The sequence below is a fragment of the Rhododendron vialii genome, chromosome 11a, assembly GCF_030253575.1.
Source record: "Rhododendron vialii isolate Sample 1 chromosome 11a, ASM3025357v1".
Classification (NCBI taxonomy): Eukaryota; Viridiplantae; Streptophyta; class Magnoliopsida; order Ericales; family Ericaceae; genus Rhododendron; species Rhododendron vialii.
The window spans coordinates 31589572-31612833 of record NC_080567.1 but is presented as its reverse complement, the minus strand read 5'-3'; the positions used below and the strand labels follow the sequence as shown (position 1 = coordinate 31612833).

General features: G+C 36.3%; 2 protein-coding genes across 2 annotated transcripts; one reads left to right on the top strand and one right to left on the bottom strand.

Annotated features, from left to right (window-relative positions):
• Positions 1 to 3371: 3371 nt before the first annotated feature.
• LOC131308908 (protein EXORDIUM-like 2) lies at positions 3372 to 4709 on the bottom strand. Its single transcript, XM_058335953.1, has one exon. The coding sequence runs from the start codon at positions 4645 to 4647 to the stop codon at positions 3742 to 3744; it is 906 nt and encodes a 301-aa protein (XP_058191936.1). The 5' UTR covers positions 4648 to 4709; the 3' UTR covers positions 3372 to 3741.
• Positions 4710 to 13913: 9204 nt separating this feature from the next.
• Positions 13914 to 19653, top strand: LOC131308907 (uncharacterized). Its single transcript, XM_058335952.1, has 7 exons — positions 13914 to 14174; positions 14205 to 14341; positions 15919 to 16131; positions 16648 to 16743; positions 17655 to 17800; positions 18372 to 18591; positions 19267 to 19653. Coding segments are annotated over exons 1-7 (990 nt in total). The 5' UTR covers positions 13914 to 14173; the 3' UTR covers positions 19444 to 19653.
• The last annotated feature ends 3609 nt before the right edge of the window (positions 19654 to 23262 follow it).

The window sequence follows — 23262 nt, the reverse complement described above, 5'->3', positions numbered from 1 at the left end:
GCGCTATTCGTCTCCATGATGCTCATAAAAAGCCTAATGATGATCGTCGCAAGCATCGTGCCCAATTTCCTCATGGGCATAATCACAGGTGCAGGAATCCAAGCGGTAATGGCATTAGGAGCAGGATTTTTCCGGTTACCAAACAATCTCCCCAAGCCGTTCTGGAAATACCCTATGTACTAATATTACCTTCCAGCAGTACGCGTATCAAGGGATGTACGAGAATGAATTTCAAGGACTAACTTTTCCGAGTAACCAAACAGGGAGAATGGGCATGATCTCCGGTGAATATATTTTAAAAAATGAATTTGAGGTGGAAAGGGGGTATATTCCAAGTGGGTTGATCTGGGGATATTGTTTGGTATGGTGGTAATGTATAGGGTCCTTTTTTGGGTGATAATCAAGATTGTGGAAAATGTGAAGCCTGATGTAGTACAAGATTTGGGTGTTTCTATATTTTTTATTTCTATATTGCTTTAGAATAAGATTTTTACTAGGAATATTTTCGTTTAAGTTAGAATTATTAACTTTCTGTATTCGGTTTGATTTTAATTTTTACCTTTATTAGGATTTTTGGTCTACAAGAATTAGGATTTTATTTAATTAAATAAGAAATATCTTTTCTTTAATTCCGCTTGTTTTAGCATGATTTAAGGGTTAGGGTCTTATAGAAAGGACTGTAACTTATTCAATTATGAAAAGCTTTTATCAATATCGCAGAGTTTCTCTCTTTTTTCCTTATGCGCAAGGTTTGCTCGTTGCGACGAGTTATTTATCACGTTTGAACTAGTATGTTAACTAATCTCTTGTGAATTCCGCTGCGTCAAGTGGTATCAGAGCTACGCTTTTCTTGGTTCGATGGCACCAAACCAAATTGAAGACACACCATTGACGTTGGTCGTGGTGAAGGATTTAATAGGACTCGCACCAAGGGATTTGCTCATGATCAATCTGTTAAATGCAAAGTTGATAGGAATCGCGTTGAGAGATTTGCCAACAACTAACCTATTAACCAAAACGTCTCCAGAGGATATTCTTATTATCACGACGGCAGTAGGAATAAATTTAAAGGAGAGCTATTCAAAAACCATGATGATTATCAGTCAATAAAGCGACAACCAAATTTCAGGTATTATGATAATTTGCCAAAATTTATTGGTCTTGAATTTTTTGAAGATCATTTGGATTGGATTCTAGATATCGAAGATTCCTTCGAGTATGCAAAAATTCCGACATAACAAATGTGGAGGTATTTGTTAATGAAGCTTACGAGTCCAGTGCTACGATGGTGGCTAGATATGCAATTTCTAAGAGATTGATTGGGAAAGCATTGAATTCATGCATGGTATAGAATTAAAAAATGTATGACGGAGAGATTTTTATCATGGAATTATGAGCAATTGTTGAAGGAAAAATATTGGCCAAAACAGTATCATGTAAAATAAATTATTATAGAAGCCGTGGGAGATGTCAAAATTGAAGTTGAAGATCAAGACGAAATTGACATCGATGCTTGTGTGCAAGAGGATACTGAAATTGTTTCGGATGCGGTTGCGAAGGAACAAAAGAATATTGCATCGGAGGTTTGTGTACTTGGGCTTGAAGAATCACCCATAATGGAGTTGACTACAACACTACAAGGAAATATATTTGTTGCCGGAAATCAATTTTGTGACGAAGGAGTGCCAACTAATTGTAGTGTATGTGGGTGGTCCATGGGTCATCTCAACATTAATAAGTCTCTTACTTCTAATAGCGATACTACCCAATGGAAAGAACATATGACAGTGGCTACACCATGGTATAACCAAATTAGTTCAATTTCAAATTTTTTGAATTATGGTTCTCAAATTATTGAAGTAACAACTAGTCTTCTTCCTAATCTGTTTCTCAAAGGAGTTATGGATAGTCCCAATAGTGAAAAGGAAGGGTTTTTGAGTGATGATTTTGATGTTACTTTGCCCACAGTTGATGGGTCAACCAATTTTAAGATGGGAAAATATGGAGAGAACTCGCAAAGTTAACATAAAGTTTCTGTATAAGTTATGGGTTTTTGTGGGAACGATCGATACACAATTTTGTTTCTATTTGTATCACAAACATTTAATCGAAACTTTCAGGAAAATACCCACAAGAAAGCAACACTTTTTTTAAAAAATGAAATAAAAAAATCTAGCTTAGACAAATATCAAAACTCGGCTTTGAAAACATCGTAGCACAATATTCCTTTCTTCAAATAATTTGTCCACTGTGCCTTTTCTTTTCCTTGGTTGAAAATACAAGGACATCACTAGATGGGAAGATGGATTTAAGTGCAAGAAGCAGATTGGAATGCAAGAAAGTACCCAAACTGAAACAAAAGGCCTGCAAAACAAAGCCACTAAACAAAAGCCCAAAGCAACAAAAGACCTTTCTGTATGTCTCCTGTTTTATGGCCCCTTATAAAATCAAATCCGCTCCAGCCCAATGCTCCATCAACAAACAGTTGGAACTCTTTTGGAAATAAAAGGACGAAGGGGTCATATTTGCTCCTTACAATTGGTACCGACCCTATTCGGTTTGGATTTTAAAGGAGGTTTTAAAGTGGAATGATTAGAGAGAAAAAAAAAATTTATTGAGAACCATGCGTAAGGATTTTGAATCCCCAAACGAACAAACTTGCCTTTTCCATTCTACGGTTGATCTTATCTGCCAAAAATGGGAACATGCTTCATTGCTTCTTCCATTCTTCTTCAAATAAATAGGGTGTGAAACTTTTCCCCTTCTGGAATTACTTTAACTTGGGAAAAATATAAATGAAATAGCTATAACGACACTCGTCACAGTTCTTCAAAATGTCACGTGCTTTCGTTCTCAATTCTTAATCACGTCAATTTTAATAGTTTAATATGTGTTTCAAAAAAAACTTTAATGCTCGCGCTCACACTACTGCACCTACAAGCAAATTATGTACTTTACTCTTATATATAACTTCATGTGTGTCTGTGTATATATATTCATGTCCAGTGAGCACATAGAAAATCCAGAAGCGAATTCCACAAGGGACCCATTTCAATGATACGGAGTAGAACATTATTAGACCGCCGCAACACCAATGGAATATGGAATATACCCACCAAATGCCTCCATTATGGATTCCCCGCCTCAAGCAACATTTTTATTTTATTTTATTTTTTATTTGGAAGCAACATTTTTAATATACTCCTTTCCTATTCATCAAAATCAATAAAGTCACAAATATGGCCCTCGCTAATCTTACTTTTTTTAACTTGTGCTTAACATCTAAGCAACATAAAAGAATATAAGTAGAGCAGTGCCACCACTATCTTTATGGATTAGCTTTTCCTTTGTCCCAGTATATTCAAAATTCATTACCCCTCAAATGTAATTTTATTTTTTAAATTCCACAATGTTATGTACATTCTTACCAACTCCTTCCGAACCACTCTTTTCTTACATATGTATCGGTTTCATACATTAATTGTAAAGTCAATCTCATACATATATGTAAGAGATGAATGATCGGAGGTGGTCAATAAGAATGTACGTGGACTTATTGTTTTAAATTTTCACAACTTCCTCGACGTAGTACAGTAGTAATTTTCCAAACAAGCACAATTTACACGTCACGCTAAAACGACAACCCGGATGTTGCCCCAAGCCTCCATACTTATATCCAACGTGCGAGTATATCCGCAACCATACACATGCCCACACCCAATCATTTTTCCGCCAAAAACATCACACGAGAGTTTTACACGTAGACGTTTCTGGGTCCCACATGGCTGGCAGCAAGAACTTCCTCCCGCCCACCCCATTCGCATTGTAACTCGCGCCCGTGCTCTTATCCACGAGCACGTTGCCCGCGTAACCCGGGTAAGCGCCCGACCCGAAAATCCCGGTGCAAGCCGAAACCGCCTCCAGCGGCGCTGTGGCGGGTCCCTGAAAATACCCGTTGTTGTACGGGTTGGTAACAGTTCCAGCCAATACTGTAGCTAAATTTATAATCATCCCGTCGATCCCAACGTCCCCGTTAGGCGCTACTAACGGAGGCGTCTGCGGGCCGTACAAGGGCTGGTGGAACGGCCACGCGCACATGCCCGGGCACTGAGTCTCCGGGTTCCCCACCCAAGCATACGCCACCCGGGTCTTCCCCCGGGTCGATCCGTGGGTCCCGCACCGGCTCATGCAGAACCCGTCGACGGCGACATCCTTCGCCGTCAGGACGACGTTGATGGATCCGACCCGGTTCGGCTTAGAAGCCAAAGCGGTGATCTGCATGGTTTTGAGAGACTTTCCCATTGAGTAATTCTCGTCGAGGGTTTGGCTTCCGATGACGAGGTTGGAGGCGCCGCCCTTGTATTTCGAGGTGGTACGCCACCAGGAAGCGGCGGAGGGCGGCGGCGGAGAAGCAGGAGAGTTGAGCGATTCGATGAAGTCGACGATTATGGAGCGTTGAGTGGGGCTGAATTTGCCGTACCAGATGAGGTTGACAGTGATTTTGCCTTTGAGCAGAGGGCCATTGTGGTATTTTAGCACCAAAGGTTGTTCTTTTACGAGTGCTGCGAAAGAGGTGGCGAAGAAGAAGAAGAAGAAGAAGAGGAGCAGGAGTGAGAGGTTAGTGGTGAATCGGTAAGTAAAGGCCATTTTGAAGGTCAAAAGTTTTTGATCTTTTTTAAGAGAGAACTGTGAATGGTGTGATGAGAGAGAGGGAGAGAGAGTGGTGGGGTATTTATATGGTGAGAGTAGGGGGGAACAGCTGGAGGGCGCGTAGGAGTAGATGTGTGTACTGCCAGGCTGTGAGGTTCTGGAAGTGACGTGGGTGGTGATTCTGGTTTTTCAATGCCGACCTTTGGGCTCGAAATTAATGGGTGCGGCTGGTGATAATGAGATGCTGCTGGACTAACATAAATGTGCGTCCGTGTGATTTCTACTACTCCTAAGATTGGATCCACTAATATTTTCGTCAAAACCAAAATGGACAAATATTCCTCCCAACGTCCAAATTTAAATACTTTTTTTTTACGTTTTTTCGTGCATTTTCAAACTCCAGAAAATATACTTGTATATATTATTTTTCTTATTTTTTTACACCAAATTAGAATATTTGGCAATGAGTGGAGAGACTGTCCAGACTCATATACTAGTTTTGTAAGAGCTACTTTAATTTGGTGTAAGAAAATAAAAAATATAATGTGTAGAAGTATATTTTTTGGGTGTTTGAAAATGTACAAAAAATTATAGAGGAAATTTAAATTAGGACGGAAGGAGTTTTACTTCATACTTGTACCTATTCTAGTTTACTAAAATAAGATGCTACTAAGGCCCCATTTCGCAAGGGGGAAAAAATCTTTATTTTTTAAGAAGACAATTTTAAGCTCAAAAATTATGGACTTGTTGAAATTTAAAAATATGCAATATGGATCTTATTTGAAAGATCGCATCGAGATCTTTTTATACGATGCAAAAAAAATTTGAAAATTTAATTTAATTTACATTATTTTTTAGTTTAAAAATGTAAAATAAACTGCTTATTTTTTAAGTTGGTTTCTAGAAGGGGGCCTAATAAACAAAGTAAGTTATTTGATTTTGAGTTTATGTTCACTCGTTATAAGTGTACTTGAGATCAAGTTATTTGATAACCAAATTAGATTTTCGTATTTTTTTAAAATCATATAAATTACTCAAAATTAGTCGTGTTTTGCTTAATTAAAATTCGTTTTGAAATCGATTCGGCTTGTAACCAGACTAAAGTTGAACATATTTTGAAAATTCTTTAAGCGTTCAAATCAAAACTAACGTACGCAACCGAATGCTAGGCTCTGTATGCTCAATCAGATATTGTAGAATTAATTTCAGACCCGTTGAGAATTTGATTCAATCATAGGCATGGATGAGTTGAGTAAGATCACCAACTTTCAAAGTTTGTGAATTGAATTGGTACACGGAAATCATGGAGTATGTTTCCTACTGGAGTAGTATTGTTGTTTTTACGACGAAGAGGCAGTAATAAATTCATACATAAAAGCAAGCAATTTATAGGAGGACAGATTAAAACGCCAATAACAGCATACAACCCGATTTAATTAAGGTTCTGTTTCAGAACATTTTCTTAAAAAATAAGTATTTATTTCACATTTTCGAACTCAAAAAAAAATGTAAATGAAAAATAATTTTTCAGTTTTATTTGCACCCTATAAAAGATCTTAATGAGATCTATCAAACAAAATCCATATTGATAGAAAAATTATTTGCGTGAGCACATAATTTTTAAACTTGAAATTGCCTTATTAAAAAATAAGTATTTATTTCCCTTTCGGGAATGAGGCCTAAGTATGTGTCGTTACTACTAGGTGAATTATACTCCCTCCGTCCCAATTTACTTGTTATTTTTTGGAGTTCGTACCACTTTTCAATTAATTATATCTTGTAATTTATAATATTTTACGTGATTTCGAAAATATCGAATTATAGAATAAATTGAGATCTATCAAACAAAATCCATATTGGATATAAAATTTATTACCACTTTAGAAATATAACTAATTTTTTAATTCAATTAGATTAGAACTGAGATAAATAAATTGAGACGGAGGGAGTAATATTTTACTCCAATCTGTTGATGTCAGCTATTGCATGAATTTTAGGTGAAAATATCTTGGTATTTGTGTAAATTTCTGCTTTTTTGGAATAGTTGTCCAATTTCCGTTCAGATAGCTTGGATTTTGCAAGCTGGCCGGATGCGAAAGCAGAGGGAGAATAAGTCCGTGACAATCCGTGTGTGGAGGGCGGAAGCAGGGTCGGCAAATACGGCGTCGTAAATAGCACTCACTTGGGATGGGGTAGTATTATTGGGCGAGATGCCGTCCCCTCTTAATTAATGATATGTGCGTAATACGCCAAGCATAAAGGCGGAGCTAAACGACGACTCTGTTGACTTGTGTAAAGTCTTGGCCCGCCCCACACAGGGTGGCATTCCTTGTCAGTATCTTATGATTTCCCAACGTTATACCCCTTCTTTTCCACAGAATTGATAATAATCTATCGGCACTTATTACACAGAGTTTATTAAAAATATTTGGGAGAAAACCAAATAAATTATCTAAATGTAAAATAAGAAACACACAAGACAGTAAATAGATGTCTTTCACCTCAATTCAGACAGACATTGTGCTTAATGCTAACAATGACACTCACTATCTGCTGTAAATTCATACATAGAATCATCAGTTTTAAAAGAAATAAAGTACTAGTCAAAGATCCTAAAAACAACAAAAATCCAGACGATTAGATGGACTTCAACCAAATATAAACGTACCAATGCATATTTCAAAAGCTACAGATCTGATAAGCCAACACGAGTTGCCACGCTAAAAACATCATGCTATGGTAAGAGCACTGTTGACACATATATCATTGCGAAGCAACATCGTCTTTGAAAGAACCCGATCTGCAGACGAAATATTCGTCAAAAGACGAAACTATACAGCTCTCGAGAAGACGAGAGACAAAACTCTCACAGATCAAACGATCTGAAGAAACGAGCTAGAAGAAAACAAAAAAAACAATGAAAAGTTTACTTCATCCATATAGCTAGCTATCTAGCTTCCATATTTAACAACTCGATCAAAGGTTACTTCGTATATACAGTGACTCCATATAGCTTCGGTCCGTGGGAGATTAATCAGGATGAAGTCTGGAATATGTTGAATCGAAAAATAAATGAGTAATTGTCATACGTATCGCTAAGTCTTTTGTCGGCCCCATAGCTTTGGCAATCTCAATAATATAAATTTGGCAGAGCTTGATATAGAGTAGGTGCAGTACTGTTGGTCGTCCTAACCTAAAGGAAAACTAGACTAATTTGTAGGGTGATAATTGAAAGGACGGGAAATATTCAAAGCACGGGCCCAATTAACTTCATAAAATTTAGAAGCATTTTTGTCGTGTATAATAGCTTCTATAATTAGCTTTTTAATTAGTAGAGTACTTGTAATGTCTTGTTCCACTAGGAAGGGGAGTGCTTAATTAACGTGGGTGCATGGGTTCCACTCCTTAATTTAGCCCATCTTATATTTACACCATTTCATGTAAGGTGTAGTTAGGGGTCACCTCCCCTCCATACCCTCATTTTGCCTTGTTCAATTGTGGGTTCGGAAAATTTTTGGGTAATGAGTGAGAAGAGAAAATAAGAAAATAATTGGGAATATGGATAATAAGTGGGGAGAAATAGAGAGAGAAATGAAATTAATGATTAGATATAAGGATAATGAGTGAAGAGAGATAGAAATGAAAGTAATGATTGAAAATATAGGTAATGAGTGGATTTGGGTTTGAATTTTTTTTTCCAAACCCACAACCGAACAAGGGCTTTATGTCCTTCAATGCTTATGAGCAGTGACAGCTAAAATTTTGAACTTGGGGATCAATTTAACAGACACATATTATTTTAATTAGCATAACATATACTCCATTTATATATTGTTATATCATAAGATTTTTACTTTCCAATATACTACATTTATATATTGAAATGATTCTAGCCTAATGTAGTTAAAGTATACTAATTATTTTATTTTTTTTCTTAGGCTATTTCAACTGTCATGTGCTTATTTTCCACTTTATGAAAGAAATTGATAAATGAGAATGTAAAATAACCAATTTTTTTATCCAATCAAACCAAAATTATGAAGATTATAAGTAATTATACACGAATAATTATCAATTATATTTAAAATAAAAAATTTTAAAACTCAGACACTCGGATCCCAACATAGCTCTGCCCTTGCTTAGGGGTCTCATCCCAAGCCCATATTGATCGTGCAAATCGTTGATTTTGTACATCTCAAGAAGAATATCTATCCCTATAAAAAAATTAACTGATCAATCGATATCGAAAGATAATTGGATAATTCATATGTTTATTTATAAGATGGACGGCTTAAGTTAAAAATTATGTTTGTCGCCTATTAAATGCGAGTTATATAAGGGATTAATTTCCTCGCTACAAATGCAAGTTTTGTTTTACTTACCTTGTTTATACCATCTCAAAATTTCTTCATAGATTCATGATCTATAAGCACAAACTAAGGTGTTTGAAAATTCCATTCTTATATATGCTGTGAAAGACTACACAGACATTTTGAGTTCAAGGTGTGAACTTAAAAAATGAGGATCTTTATGCAACTCTACAAGAAACATAATAGAAAGAGAAGTCAAACTGCAAAAATAAGTAAAATGAATTAGGAATGGCTTGTATTGCAAGTCAATTACTACTTGCCAACCATTGCTTGGTGCATCTAGGAGGGGTTGGGCTGACAAACGTAATGACGATATTTTGGTAATCAACCCTACCATGAATGGATGGAGAGGGGGTCTTTCCTTTTGTTAATGGGTGTCCGAGTCAGTTTGTGTACCTCAATTAATTTAGTATCTTAGAGTTAACGACCAAATAAATATTTCCACATACTTCAAGGTTATCTATTTTCCCTGATGGTAAATGTCAAACTCAAGAGAGCAAAGCCAGCCTTACTTGTTAACCCCAAGGGATTTAGCCAAGTGATTGTGAGAAAACAATACGCGTGATCCTCCATGAGGCTTAAGTTACAAGTTCCATTCTCACGAAGGCCAAGCATTTCAAACATTGGGGTCATCAGTGGGAGTTATGTCAGGTCGTTACCTTCAGGGCCCCGAAATTAGTCGATGTGCATGCAAGTCGGCTCGGATATCCGGTTATAAAAAATAAAAATGCCTTACTTGTGTTGTTATACTCCAACTCACCAACCTATTGGGATTAGGGAGATGAGATGAGATCACATCTGCTTAGCTATCTTATAATTTGTCTGATAATGAGAAGTGAAAAATACATTGATGCCCATATCTTTTTCATCGATCTCTCAAATAATTCAATTGAATGATGTATACACGGATATATTTGACTCATGTTTAATGCGTTTTGGGTCCATCTCTAATTGCCAGACCATAACCCACGTACCCCTCAAGAAGCATGCATCTACATTTTATAGGCATTTTTTCCCTTCACATTGAGGATTAATTGAGCCATATTTCTATTTTCTGAAGCCCCACTTTCATAGATTGCTTATCTAATTAGGTTCTAAGTAGTTGTGATAAGGTAGCGTTTATGTATTAATTAATATGGGGCAAGGTTGAATTTTCGTCTTTTCGCTGAGTTGATTTTTATTTGTTACTTATCTAATCTAAAAATACACAAACTATATACATATATATATATGTGTGTGTGTACTGAGTTATAACAAACTTTTTAGGCTGATGTCTGGCAAAATTTTAGCTTTTCGGCTTTAAGTTTTTTGGTATGAGATCCTTTCTAATCTTGGTCCACTGAGCCCCTTTGAAAATGACTTAAGCCTCGAACAAGTTGCGAATATATGGCTTAGTTTATTTACGGTCTTTTGCAAAAGTGGAATGTGTGTGTATATATATATATATATATATATATATATATGTACGTTGTTTCGTGAATGCATTGTAATCCCATTTTTGTCAAGAACCAAAAATGGCCCCTCAATAATGCTAATGGGAAACTCTATCAGGCATGTGGTCACATCATCTAATGGTCTTGATTGGGGATTTGCCAAAATGACACCAAACCAGTACAACATTATTATTTTTTTGACTTTTTGGCACTATAGCAAGCTAAAACTTTTAACTTTCTTAAAATCATTTTCACGACAACTGGTAAACTTGTTCTAACTAGTTAAAACTATTTTGGCAATATATATGTTGGCTTGCCAAGAGTTGAGGACAAGGCAATCCTCCCACGCCACAATCCTGGATTGTCAATTAGTTCCTGCCACTCGGTGCAACCATAATTGTTTGGAGTTTGATTTGCCTGAGTGACTACTTATATCCAAGTCTTGTAAGTGGTGAGCCATCTAATTGTATATTACGGTTCAACTCTTTCTCTATTTATCGGTCGCGGGACTCTATTCTTCACTCATCTCTTCCCAATAATAACTCTTATTACGAAAACTCTCTTTACAATATTAGAGACTGATCAAATTCTCCAACGTCACTCCAAGACTCCAAGTCAAGTTTGGTATCCGCGTGCCAAGTCAAAAGGCTACTGCTGGCAGAACTTTTGTTAATCATATAGCCAATCGTCAATAAGCTCAAAAATTGAAACAACAGCCTGTGATCAGCTGGACTATTATATCCCAAGTTAGGCCTGTCAATAGATCGGATTCGATCCGAAAAATTCGATTCGGATCCGGATCCGATAACGTCGATCCGATAATTCGAATCCGGTAATTCAATACGGATCCGGATCAGATCGGATTAAATCCGTTATCAATCCGAATCCGAATTTTATTTTTTAAATTATTTAAAAAAAATAGTAATTTTTTTTTTTGAAACAAAAAATGTTTTCAGAAGTTGTATTTTTTTTTTTTTTTTTAATTTTTTAATTTTTTTAAATTTTTTTCGGAAAATTTTTTTTTTTGAAAAAAAAATTGTATTTTTTTGATTTTTTTGCTAAAATTTTTGAAGTAAAAAAAGTTTCCGGATCGGATCCGGATTTTTCGGATCCGGATTATCACTATCGGATTTGAGTCTTATCGGATCCGGATCGAATTGGATTTTATCGGATCCAGATCCGGATCTGTCGGATCCGGATCGGATCCGGCCCATTGACAAGCCTATCCCAAGCTATCTATATAGTATACTACCTCTAGTCCAAACGATCTAAGCTAATTCTCAACCATAAAAACATAGGTCCACTTTTAATCTCTATCTATTGGTATTTTATATGGGTGCCAATATTGCATGCATCAATCTCAGACAGTTCGAAAGACAAGTTCGTCTTTCACCGTTAGAAAAGAACTCTTGATCAGCTCGCTAGAGTTTTATCTGATTGTTAAACTTTCGGGTCTTAAATTACGCAAAGTATACTTAGGCCGGTCTTGACACTCTGCATGAATCATCATTTAAACGGTCATCACTACTTTTTTTTTTTGGATAAGTATCATCACCACTTTATGTGTAACTAACCATAAAAGATACACACCCAGAAATTGCCCCAATAGTAAGGGCGAGTGCCAAACGTAGGGAGTAATTCCATTGATCTAGGGTTCGATTTCCCATCGGATGAGTACGCTGGTGTTTAAGTGGGGGGTCGCAGCTGGTGTGTTATAGCTAGCTCTCCCCAAGATTTGAGTTGTGCAGTCGGGTCCATAAAAGAGGTAGCCTGTCAATAGTCCATTCACCCCATTGTGCATGGATTGGAGGTGTATCTACGACCATTCATGAAAATCTACCTTTTCTGCCTGAATTATGGAAAAGCAAACCAAATTTGACTATGCGGCTCCGCTTTAAGGATGTGAATAAATTTTCCCTCATATTAAAAAAAAACACAACAAATCAATATCAGCTGATTGAAGCAAAAGTTTTGTTTTTTCCCAACGTATTTGCACCACCAATGCTATTTTATTTTCCAACAAGGAATTACTACAATTCTTCTTTTTTGAATTAAAATTTTTGGTGGAAATAAAACCGTTTAATTTCAGAGAGTACAAGTGAATGCAAGTTTTAAAGAAGAATTGTGGTTGACAAACATGGGCCGGTTTACGGTGGGCCTTGTACTTATGGCTTCAATGAGGCCCACTCCAGGAAGTGGCACATGTTTTAGAAAGCCCATTAGTTTCAAGGCCCAAGCACAAATAGTATGATAGCGATATGAGAAACTTTTCTAGCTTTTTATATTTTATTAAGTGCATAGGATGATAGTGACATGGCGGCCCTTTCCACAAACGGATGGGTGGTTCGATTCTATTTTTCACACATTTACAACATTCAAGTTATTGTCCCGTACTCTCGGACAATCAGCGGCGGAGCCAGAATCTGAAATCGGAAATAGCATTCACGAATATCTAAATTTGTAATACACAAAAAAATTAGACGTGTTTTAAGGGTAGTAAATTACAATATTTGAAAAATTATTTATTTATCAACCGAAAACAATAATGAACTCATCTTGTACATATTCTTTCTTTACCGATAGTTTACAGATTCGATATGGAATTCATCTCGGATTCTCGGTGTCTCACATAAATAATTCAAGCAGTTTTCTTGTAAGGGTCATTGAAAAAAATTTGCTTAATTGGATAGCTCAAAGAGCGTGGTCAATCATTCAAAATTTTGTCCCTATTAATTTATAGACCAAAAATCAAATTAATAAACCAAGTCCTTACAAATACGTAACTTCATTATTTTTTTTTGTAGGCGCACTTAAAAAACTATTTTAAACAAAATGAACTATTTAGATTATTTATGTGGGACTTTGAGATAGATCCCACACATACTATGTATCTTCTCCGATCGGGGTGGCACGTGTCCCACAGTCTAAATTTTTTTCACAATACAACATATTCTTACGGGGATCCTTTTGGGATTTACACTTGCGAAATACCTTTAGTAACTGTCGCATTGTCTTTTACATGTAACTTACACAGAAGAGTGTGAAATTATAATCCTTCTCGAATTTTGTCAACACATTTATAATTCAGATAGTAATGCCAAAAACAAAACATAGACGACGACTGAATAACTAGACGCATATGTCTAAAACCGTATGACGCATGTGAACGGATATATCTAGAACTGTATAACGCATGTGGGTTTCGCATCACACCATCCGTATAGATCAAACAAAACAAAAACTATGTCCCTCCACCTGTTCCGAAATTTTTAAGCAGACCCCCCTATGCTAATTCTTTTTGTTTCGGTATAATTCTTTTTGTTTCGGTATATCTGTCGAACTAATTTGCACGTATATGGATTAAATTCTAGAGGACCAATTTCAGTGTACCATTAGACTTTCTGTTTTAAAAAGCCGTAGCAAAGTTCCATTTCGAATCCTCAAGCAGTTAGGAGGGAGCAAATCCTTTACCCGTTGGGTTCCTTAAAAGCCAGTGCCCACGCAATGGAGAGAGAAAGCAATGGAAAATAACGAAGACCCTTAGCTGACGCCCCTCCGCGGCGATGAGGAGACGGAGAAAGAAAGAGTCACTTTCCTCCACTCCCTTACATATATATACCCCCATAGATAAACGATCTATACATAACAATCAGGAGTAAAAAACTTGCTCTACAATCATACAATATATAGATTTGTGTCATAGAAGAGAGAGAGAGAGAGAGAGAGAGAGAGAGAGAGAGAGAGAGAGAGATGGGGGGATGGAGAGGAATACTGGGTTTTGACTACGGAATAGTGCAGGCACCATTAGGACCCGACATTTCTGGCCCGGAGCTAGTTGCTGCTGTCGCCAATGCTGGTGGACTCGGTCTACTCAGAGCCCCCGACTGGGTCAGTTCCCCCCCACTTCCCCTCTCTTTTTCCCCACCTCCGTATTTTGTTTGGTTGCTACATTTTCTCCAACATATACAAGGTGTTGATCAAGAATAACCCAAACGCTAATCTTGTGGCAATCTTGAATAATTTGATTACCCTTTCCTGATTTATGAATCATAATATGCACTCATTATCTGTTAATTGCACATAACTAGCAGTGAATTCTCACGGGACCACAATTTTGGTTCTTGATGTTGTTTTTTCACTTATGATCACTCTCTTGTTTTTTTGTTTTTTGTTTTTTGTTTTATTTTTTTAAATCTGTTCTGAGAGCCACTTGGTGCATATATTGCCAAAGGTCAGGTATGTCTGCGATCCTCCCCGCCCATACCCCAATGATTGGGGACTAGATGGGTGCTGTTATTGTTGTTGTTGTTTATCTGTTCTACTTGGTAGTCAATCATGAATAACTGGGATCCAACTTATAATCTTCTGGGAGTTATACATTATCAATTTTTTCACTTGTGATCGCTCGCTTGTTTACTCTTTCGTTATTGATTTTACTTTTGGTTGCAATTTGGAATTGCTAAGCTGTTGGGAATGCTTTATTGGCAATTAGACTATTAGCGGTAGTGCAGCATATCATATGCACCATTTGATGGAAAGATTATGGTTAACAAGCCAAGTCAATTGGAAAACGATAGAAAAAGAGGAAATTTCGTGTTGTGATATATACCCGTGTAATTTTCATTAAATCCTACAGGGATAATCTTTTTATAAGTTGCCCACATAATTGCTTCTATAACTTGTCTACCAGAGATTGCTTTAATTGGTGGTCTCTTGATATAAGCTTGCAAGTAATCCAACCATTGCAGTCTTACACTCTTACTACATGCTCAATGCTCCTTGGCACCCTTTGTATCAAGTACGGTATAACATGTCATAACTAAACATTGAGTACGTGGGAGGAATAGAAGTGTGTAATCTTCATCTTTATACTCAATTAATTGTGGGCATGTTCCCAGTCTTGAAATTGGGACTTGAGATTGCTGTTGGAAGTATAAGTTGGCTAATCTTTTTTTTTTTTGGTAAATGATGCATTTTATAGCCAACCAAACAAGAATCTCAGGGGAGAACCCCTTCTACAAACAATCTTTACAAAGAGAACCTACTACACACTACTAGAATCAATCGATCTAGCAAACTAGCAGAAATGCGCCAAAGATCACATAATCTTTGGTTCGTTACATAAGTTGGCTAATCTTAGTCGAGTTTTCTCAATACTGTTTGAATATAAAAGCAAATGCAAATGGAAGTGCTTCTAGAAACTTAACAGGATTGCTCAGCATGATTATAATTTATAACTGTGGACATGCCTTTGATTGAAAAAGGAAAGATCGAAAAGAACTCTTCTAACAACTTATGTTACATTTTACATCTTAGCAACTGCCTCTCTACCAGAACCCTTCTTTTTTGTTCTATTTTTGTGACGAAGGCCTATGTTTCTGACAAGTGGGGTGGTGAACATTTTCGGTAGGGACTCACAATTTGGGCGATGTCATATAATTTAATTTAATCTTCTTGTGTACCAGGAGTCGCCAGAGTACTTGAGGGGTTTGATAAGAAAGACCAGGACCTTGACCGATAAACCATTTGGGATTGGTCTTGTTTTAGCATTTCCCCACAGAGAAAATCTAAAGGCCATACTGGATGAAAAGGTTGCTGTGTTGCAAGTTTACTGGGGTGAATGTACGGAGGAGCTAGTCCTTGAAGCTCATCAAGCCGGCGTAAAGGTTGTTCCCCAGGTAAGCATTGTATGCCTATTTTTCACTGCGCTGATGTTATCTTATCACCGTGAGTCTAATAGAAAAAGAGCCAGCAATTTCGGTACAAAGGCCCCATCAGTTTGCTTACATGCATGTGTCAAACAATGGTTCAATGGCCATTATGTTCTTGCTTTATACTAAAACTTTCAAGGTCATTGAACCATATGTTAGGGATACTGTATCTGTATAATACTGTATCCGTTTCTAGGTATAAGTGGTTTATTTAGTTTGTTTTACACCTGACTAATAGGTTGTTAAAATTCGGGCTTCTCTCTTGGATAAGAAAGTATGCATTTGTTACCATATCCATGTTTATAAGAACTGATGTATATTCCTGAAATACAGGAGTTGTGTTGTTTCCTTTGGTTTCTTGCAAGAGTTGGACTCTAGATGATATATGAAGTCATATTATATTCCCTTTCTGATTTCTTCTCTAGTTATGCATCGGACAAACAAAGCAAAAATCTTATGACCTGCAATTTATTGTCATTCAAGGTTGGGAGCTTTGAAGAAGCGAAAAAAGCTATTAATGTTGGTGTAGATGCGATAATTGTCCAAGGGCGGGAAGCAGGAGGGCATGTAATCGGGCAGGTATGATTGCTAAATGGGTCTTTTAGTTGTGTATGCATTTTATCTAATTATGGAAACAAAATTTAAATTTCCTCCTTGAAATGCAATAGCGGTCAAAACAAATACAATGTACTAGTAGAGAAAAGCATTTTAAGCAAGACACAGCACAATCTCTGGTTTCTTTTACAGAGTCTTTATTTCCTGAAGAAGATTTCACATCCCTCCTTGAGCACAAGTAACCCCTGAATTAGTTTTGAGGATACTCTGCCCACAATCTGTGGTATTATTCCTGAAAATCCTTTGATTTCTTTCCAGCCATAGAGATACAGAGTGGCTGCTGCTGAGCACTTTATGATAAAACTTTTGAATCTTTTCCCATTGCATTTTGGACACACCATTCAATTATTTTCTTCATTTTGCACGAAGCACCTTGTTGAGAGCTATTGTTTTTGCCCCATACCGCCAGCTACACCTTTTTTGAGAAGGGCAACTTACAGAAAAAATGCAATAGAATTGGTTGGTCGTGTATACTATTGGTGGATTTAACACTACAAATAGTTGCAAGTTTGGTCCCATCATACTTCCCACAATCCACATAAATACTACAATCACTTGTCAGTTGTCATTGGGATGTTTTATCAACCAGCCTCAAGTGAGGAAATGCCGAATAGGACACTATTCATTATTAGAAAATCTTTGTTTGACAGGACAACTCTGAAAGGCATAAAAGCATTTTATGATGGACTTTTACTTCAGCTTTTATCCAGTACCTTCGATTATTCTAGGCAGTGGCTAATAGTAATTACCTAAAACGTATGCATGAATGTGACGGCTTGAAGAACCTTCATTTTTGGAAGCTTCAGCTTGACTAACTACTACTACTACTACAAAATAATGATCATTTTCTCCTTGCCTGGTTGAGTTGTTTACAGGATGCATTAATTTCGTTGGTGCCAAGACTAGTTGATCTTGTTGGTGGTGGGGGCATACCAGTAATTGCTGCAGGGGGAATTGTAGACGGACGTGGTTACGTTGCTGCTTTGGCCCTCGGTGCACAGGGTGTCTGTCTAGGCACTAGGTTTGAAACCTTGAAACTATCTCATTTTGTTTCCTAAAATCTTGAACGAGTTTAGGCAGCAATGGGGTTGATGGATTTGAATTAGCTTAGTTGAATTTGATCCTAGCCAATAAAAATACAGGTTATACAACTAATAAATTGATATTAAGAACTTTGTATTGATTTGAGAACCTCCTGTGTTATGAAACAAGAAGCCGAAGATAATTATTTAAGAAATTGAAATTATCTGTATAAAGCATTGGAAATTTTAAAGTGTTTTAGTTGGCTTTACCTATCCAACTCAACCTCAACTCTGTCTTTCTAGTCCCATTTAACTCCTAGTCTCCTACAGCCAATCCTCTCACATATTTGTTGATTTCAAAACAAAATCATGGTTCCAATTTCCAAACCTAGCGATCTCTTTCTGCCTTGTTCAGTTCCAAGAAATGCTCCTCAGGTATCATTATTCTGTCTTTCCGTTTTCTACGTTCAATCAAACTTTTTGAAAATTTATTTCCCTTTTGTGCTCTAGTTTGATTTTTTTCAATAACTAGTTTGCATTCTCTAGTATAAACTCAAGGTTATATTGTAGGTTTCTTGCAACGGATGAAAGCAATGCTCATCCAACGTACAAGAGGAAGTTGCTTGAACTTGAGGAAACAGAATACACAGATGTATTTGGTCGTGCAAGGTGGCCTGGAGCACCTCAGCGTGTCCTGAAGACACCTTTCTTTGCTCAATTGACAACTCTTCCAAGTGATGAAAATGAGACCAATCAACCGATCATTGGCCATTCAACCATTCATGACATGGTGAAAACTTCTACCCTAGTACCTCATCATGTCGAAAATGTCCTAGTTTTCTTATTCAAAATTTTCTTTTTGATTCTGTTTCCAGAATCAATTTAAGAACACTTCAAAAAAAAAAAAATTTCAGACAAGAAAGAGAGTTTATTAATCTTTGAGTATCGGATTTACAAAGATTAAACAGACCCTGAGCCTAACAACATCACGATGAGGACGAGAGGACACAAGTATCCCAACTATGTTGGCACCTCCACTCCCAAACAATCATATGCCACTTAGGACCTTTTAAGCATTGAAACTAGTTTTGAAGCATTTCTTTTCGAAAATAACCCATTTTTCAGAAAACACCGACAAGATGTTTTCGAAATCTTGAAAAACCATTTTCACCTGGAAATGACTTAGTGCGAGAAATGATGAGTGTTTGTATTTCACAAATAGTATTCTGGAAAGTGTTCCAAACTAGTGATTGTGCAGCAATGACCAAACTGGTACACCCTTTTGCATTGCAATGCTAGTTAATCATAAAAAGTACCCACCCAGGGTTAAATTTTATTGGACTGATTCCTTATTCTCATAATTCATCTATCCTAGGAGGGTTATTGCTTCCAAAAAGTGCTGAAATTTTATGTAGATACTTCAGTTCTGTTCTGGATTCAGTTGATTGATTTTCATGTTCAACAGGAAAAAGATATTCGTCGTTTAGCCGGTACTGTTCCAAATGCAACGGCAACGGGTGATATCGAGAGCATGGCAATGTATGCTGGGCAAGGCGTGGGCCTCATCAACGAAATTTTACCCGCGCGCGAAGTGATTGAGAGGCTTGTTGCGGAGGCTCAATTCCTCATCAGTCATTTTTAGTTTTGAAAACCGCTGATTCTCTCCCCCTGTCATTAGCCTTTTGTTTTTTCTTTTTTTCTTTTTTTGTTGGTTGTTTGTAGAAGACTTGGATCTTGTGATATAATCTCAAACTCCTATTGCTGAAAAGTGTTGAAATTTCATTAGGTCGTGTAATGTACTTGATGCTCTCCACAAAAATTTCCTGTAATGTTCAATGATTGATTTCCTGAACTTCTTATGTTATCTCTCTTTTTTTTTCTTTTTTTTTGCCAGAAATTCTTTGAAATTTGGTTATGTCTCCCTTATTTTATTATTGATAAGCTTGCACACACTTTGATTAATACTAGGACTCTAAAATTAACGATCAGGCAAATCTCCAGTGGCCCGAGGTTGAGAATATTTGGCTTTCGTGGAATTCGATCTACCTGCCTCTTGACGGCAAGTCCTTTAGTTACCTTCTTGTACCCACCAGTCCAACCCCTTGATGGTTGGGTCGTCTTCTAGTTGTTCTAGTTAAGCACTAACAAACATGTTTGACCAGGGTCTGTAGAAACAGTATGAAGCAGGAAAAACAAATTATATCTAATACTATTCAATGATGTAAGATATGACGCAAGCTATCTTTCCTTACGCCTATAAAAGGAGGGTTCTACCTACTGTAATAACCGAGTTAGTACAAGTCAGTGTAAATCAGTATGTTCTCTATAATTAATACATCTCCCTGTGGTGTTCTGTTACTTCTAGACTTGCTCTGGTAGACACCAGGTTTATACAGTATCAGCATGAATGTATTACTACAATCCAAACCACGTTAAATGCTGGAACTGTGGTATTTACCTTTTACCTCAATTTCAACATGCCACTAGCAGATCCTCATCTGCTAACAGCTCTGAAAGTGCAAGTTCAAATTGATGGTGCCTCCCAAATTTCCACTACATACACAACAATTTTTTCCTGAGAGATCAAAACCATAGACTTGGTGTTTTATGATGTATTCAAGAAAAAGTTGAATGGTAATAGGCTTACTGAGTAGAGTGATGACAAAAGTTTCTCCATTGGTTGCTGTAAAGGGTCTAAAACACGATTGCCAGTAGGATCTGGGGAGGATTGCTGAGTTGAGAATGAAGGCTGCTGCACCAGTATAGAAGAAAGTGATAACTGGTATGAATTTCTCATATTTTCCAAGCAAGATTTTGACCTTAACTAAAGGTTGAGCCACCATGATATTTGAGAACTCAAATGTTTGAATTTCATAGGGTAATGAATCAGAATCATCTGATTCTGATGAATTATCTGAATCATCAAAAGTGAATGCAAGGAGTGCTTCAGCTGTTGCTTCATCATCAATAAAAAACAGAGATTCAATATCAGCATCTTCAAGATCATTATCAATAAGAGCCAAAGAGCTCACCATTTTGTCATTTGTTACTTTATTTGGACACTGTTTGACATAGTGCCCTTTCTTTCTGCATATGTAGCAGCGATTAGACTATTTATTATCTTGCAAAAAATGATTCAAAGGCTCGTAATTGATAACCAGTCGAAACTTTCCTCTTACTTGCTCTGTCATTTTGTTTACATAAAATGCTTCACATGCCCACTGAGAGGTTATGGACTCAATCAAACCTTCTGATTGGAGTTGCTGGAGTTTTTGAAGAGTAAGCTGATAGTGTTCTCCATGTCAAAAAAAAAATTTTTGATAGTGTTCTAGATTCATTTCATGATGGATAGCTTTGGTGGGATTGATATCTTCATTTTTCTTAATCCACATACAGACAAACTGAAGAAAAATATGCACAAATGAGACCACATGCCTTTTTTGAATGAATCAAATAGGCTCTATCTCTTTTTTTTTTTCTTCCAAAAAATGCCAGTTCTTTCCAATTTGAAGTCAAAAGCCTAAGATGTCAAAAGTTGAGAATTATTATCCCTAAAAGAGACAATTTTGAAGCAATTTGGTTGATCGAGAAGTAAACTGCGGAAGAGTAGAATGCAATCAATCAAGTTGAGTCAAAGGAAAAAATGTCAGCTTCACGTGATTTTGAATGATTTTGAATTTGTTTTACTAGTAATATTATTTTGTATGGTACCTAACCTTTGACCACTAAATTAGAATAATACTAGTATTGCCTTTCAGTCGCATGAGACATTTTGATTTGCCCGCAATTTGAGTCAACCTGTGGATTGCTCATTTCCATTTATTTGAGTAATTATATTCAGCGGCCACCGCCCCAACAGCCCACTGCATATTTATGTAAACCAAATCAAATCAAACCAAATCAAGTTTTATGTTTCAATCACTTGGAGTCGGTTATATAAATCTTTTTCCTCCATTTACCACTACACATTTATGTAAAATGATAAAAATCCGAAACAAGCTTGTTTGTTCTCGGTCTCAAAATTTTAACGTACGATCTTTAATAAGTTTTCCCTTTCTATCTCTTTTAACTCATCATTTCCAAAAATATCTTCAAAATCCAAATCCAACATATGTGACTCAGTCAAAGGTTATCAAGCGAGCAGCTAGGTGGCACAAGTACTAGTATTTTTGGTAGCTACTGGCTAGGTGGCACAAAGAGGCTCCTCATATTCTGTCATGTCCTTTGCAGACATCTAATGCATTAATAAGATATGACATCTTATCCCCATGGCCATACTATTAATAAATGCAACACGGTTATCAACTACCTCTTCTGTCCAATAATAATTATTCGGTCCGTAAAATAGGAACTCAAAAATAATACTCTCTCCGTCCCTTTTTAAGTGTCATATTTCGTAATTCCAACTTATTAAAAAGACATCATCATTATACTTTTTACGTCAATTTTTTTCTCCACTTTTCCTACTTACCCATCATCATTACACTTTTACTCACTTACTTTTTAAAATAGAATCTATTTTTAGGGACAAAATAGACAATTCACCAACTTTTACCGACTAACTTTACAAAATGGACACTTATTAAGAGACAGCCCAAAATAGAATACCGGACTATAAATAAGGGACGGAGGGAGTATAATTTTTGTAAGAAAAATTTTAATTTTTTTCAACAATTCACTAGATATTAATGAGTTCTTTAAATTTATGAAAAAAAATTGAATTTTTTCTTGAAAGAATTGTATTATTTTTGAGTTTTAGTTTTGCGGACTGGACAACATTTTAGGACGGAAGAAGTACTAAAAACTGAGATCATGCAGTGGACCTACTGGAACAGTTCTACACTATAGTCTATAGATAGCTCCATTAACTTCAATTCTGAGTAGTTTTTGGCTACACAGCTTCAATGAATTAGCTCCGTGATGTATTTATTTTCTATTTTGCGAAACACATCATTAATTATCTAACAATATATTTAATTCAAAAAATAAGTAGGAGTACTTATTTCTCTTAATGGAACGGAGCCTAATATATATATATATATATATATATATATATATATATATATATATATATATTTGAAATTTCTTTCAATGAATTAATGGTACATACACAAATTCGGACACAAATATGTTTGAATCTCACATGATGTACATGTGTTCCACATGCGTGAACGACTCTGGACTTATCATATGTATAGCTAGCAAATATGTATTCCCTCTGTTCCGAATTCTTGGTCAGGAAGCGCATGTCATTTTTCAATTGATTATATCTTACAATCTATAATCTTTTAAGTGATTTTAAAAATTTTGTATAAAAGAATTCATTGAGATCTAAACAAGTTTCATATTTGATATAAAAAATATTATAAAATAGAATATATGGCCAATCTTTTAGAATTTTAAAAAAAGAAAAGATGACTAAGAATTTGGAACAGAGGGAATAGTTACAAAATGCCCCCTT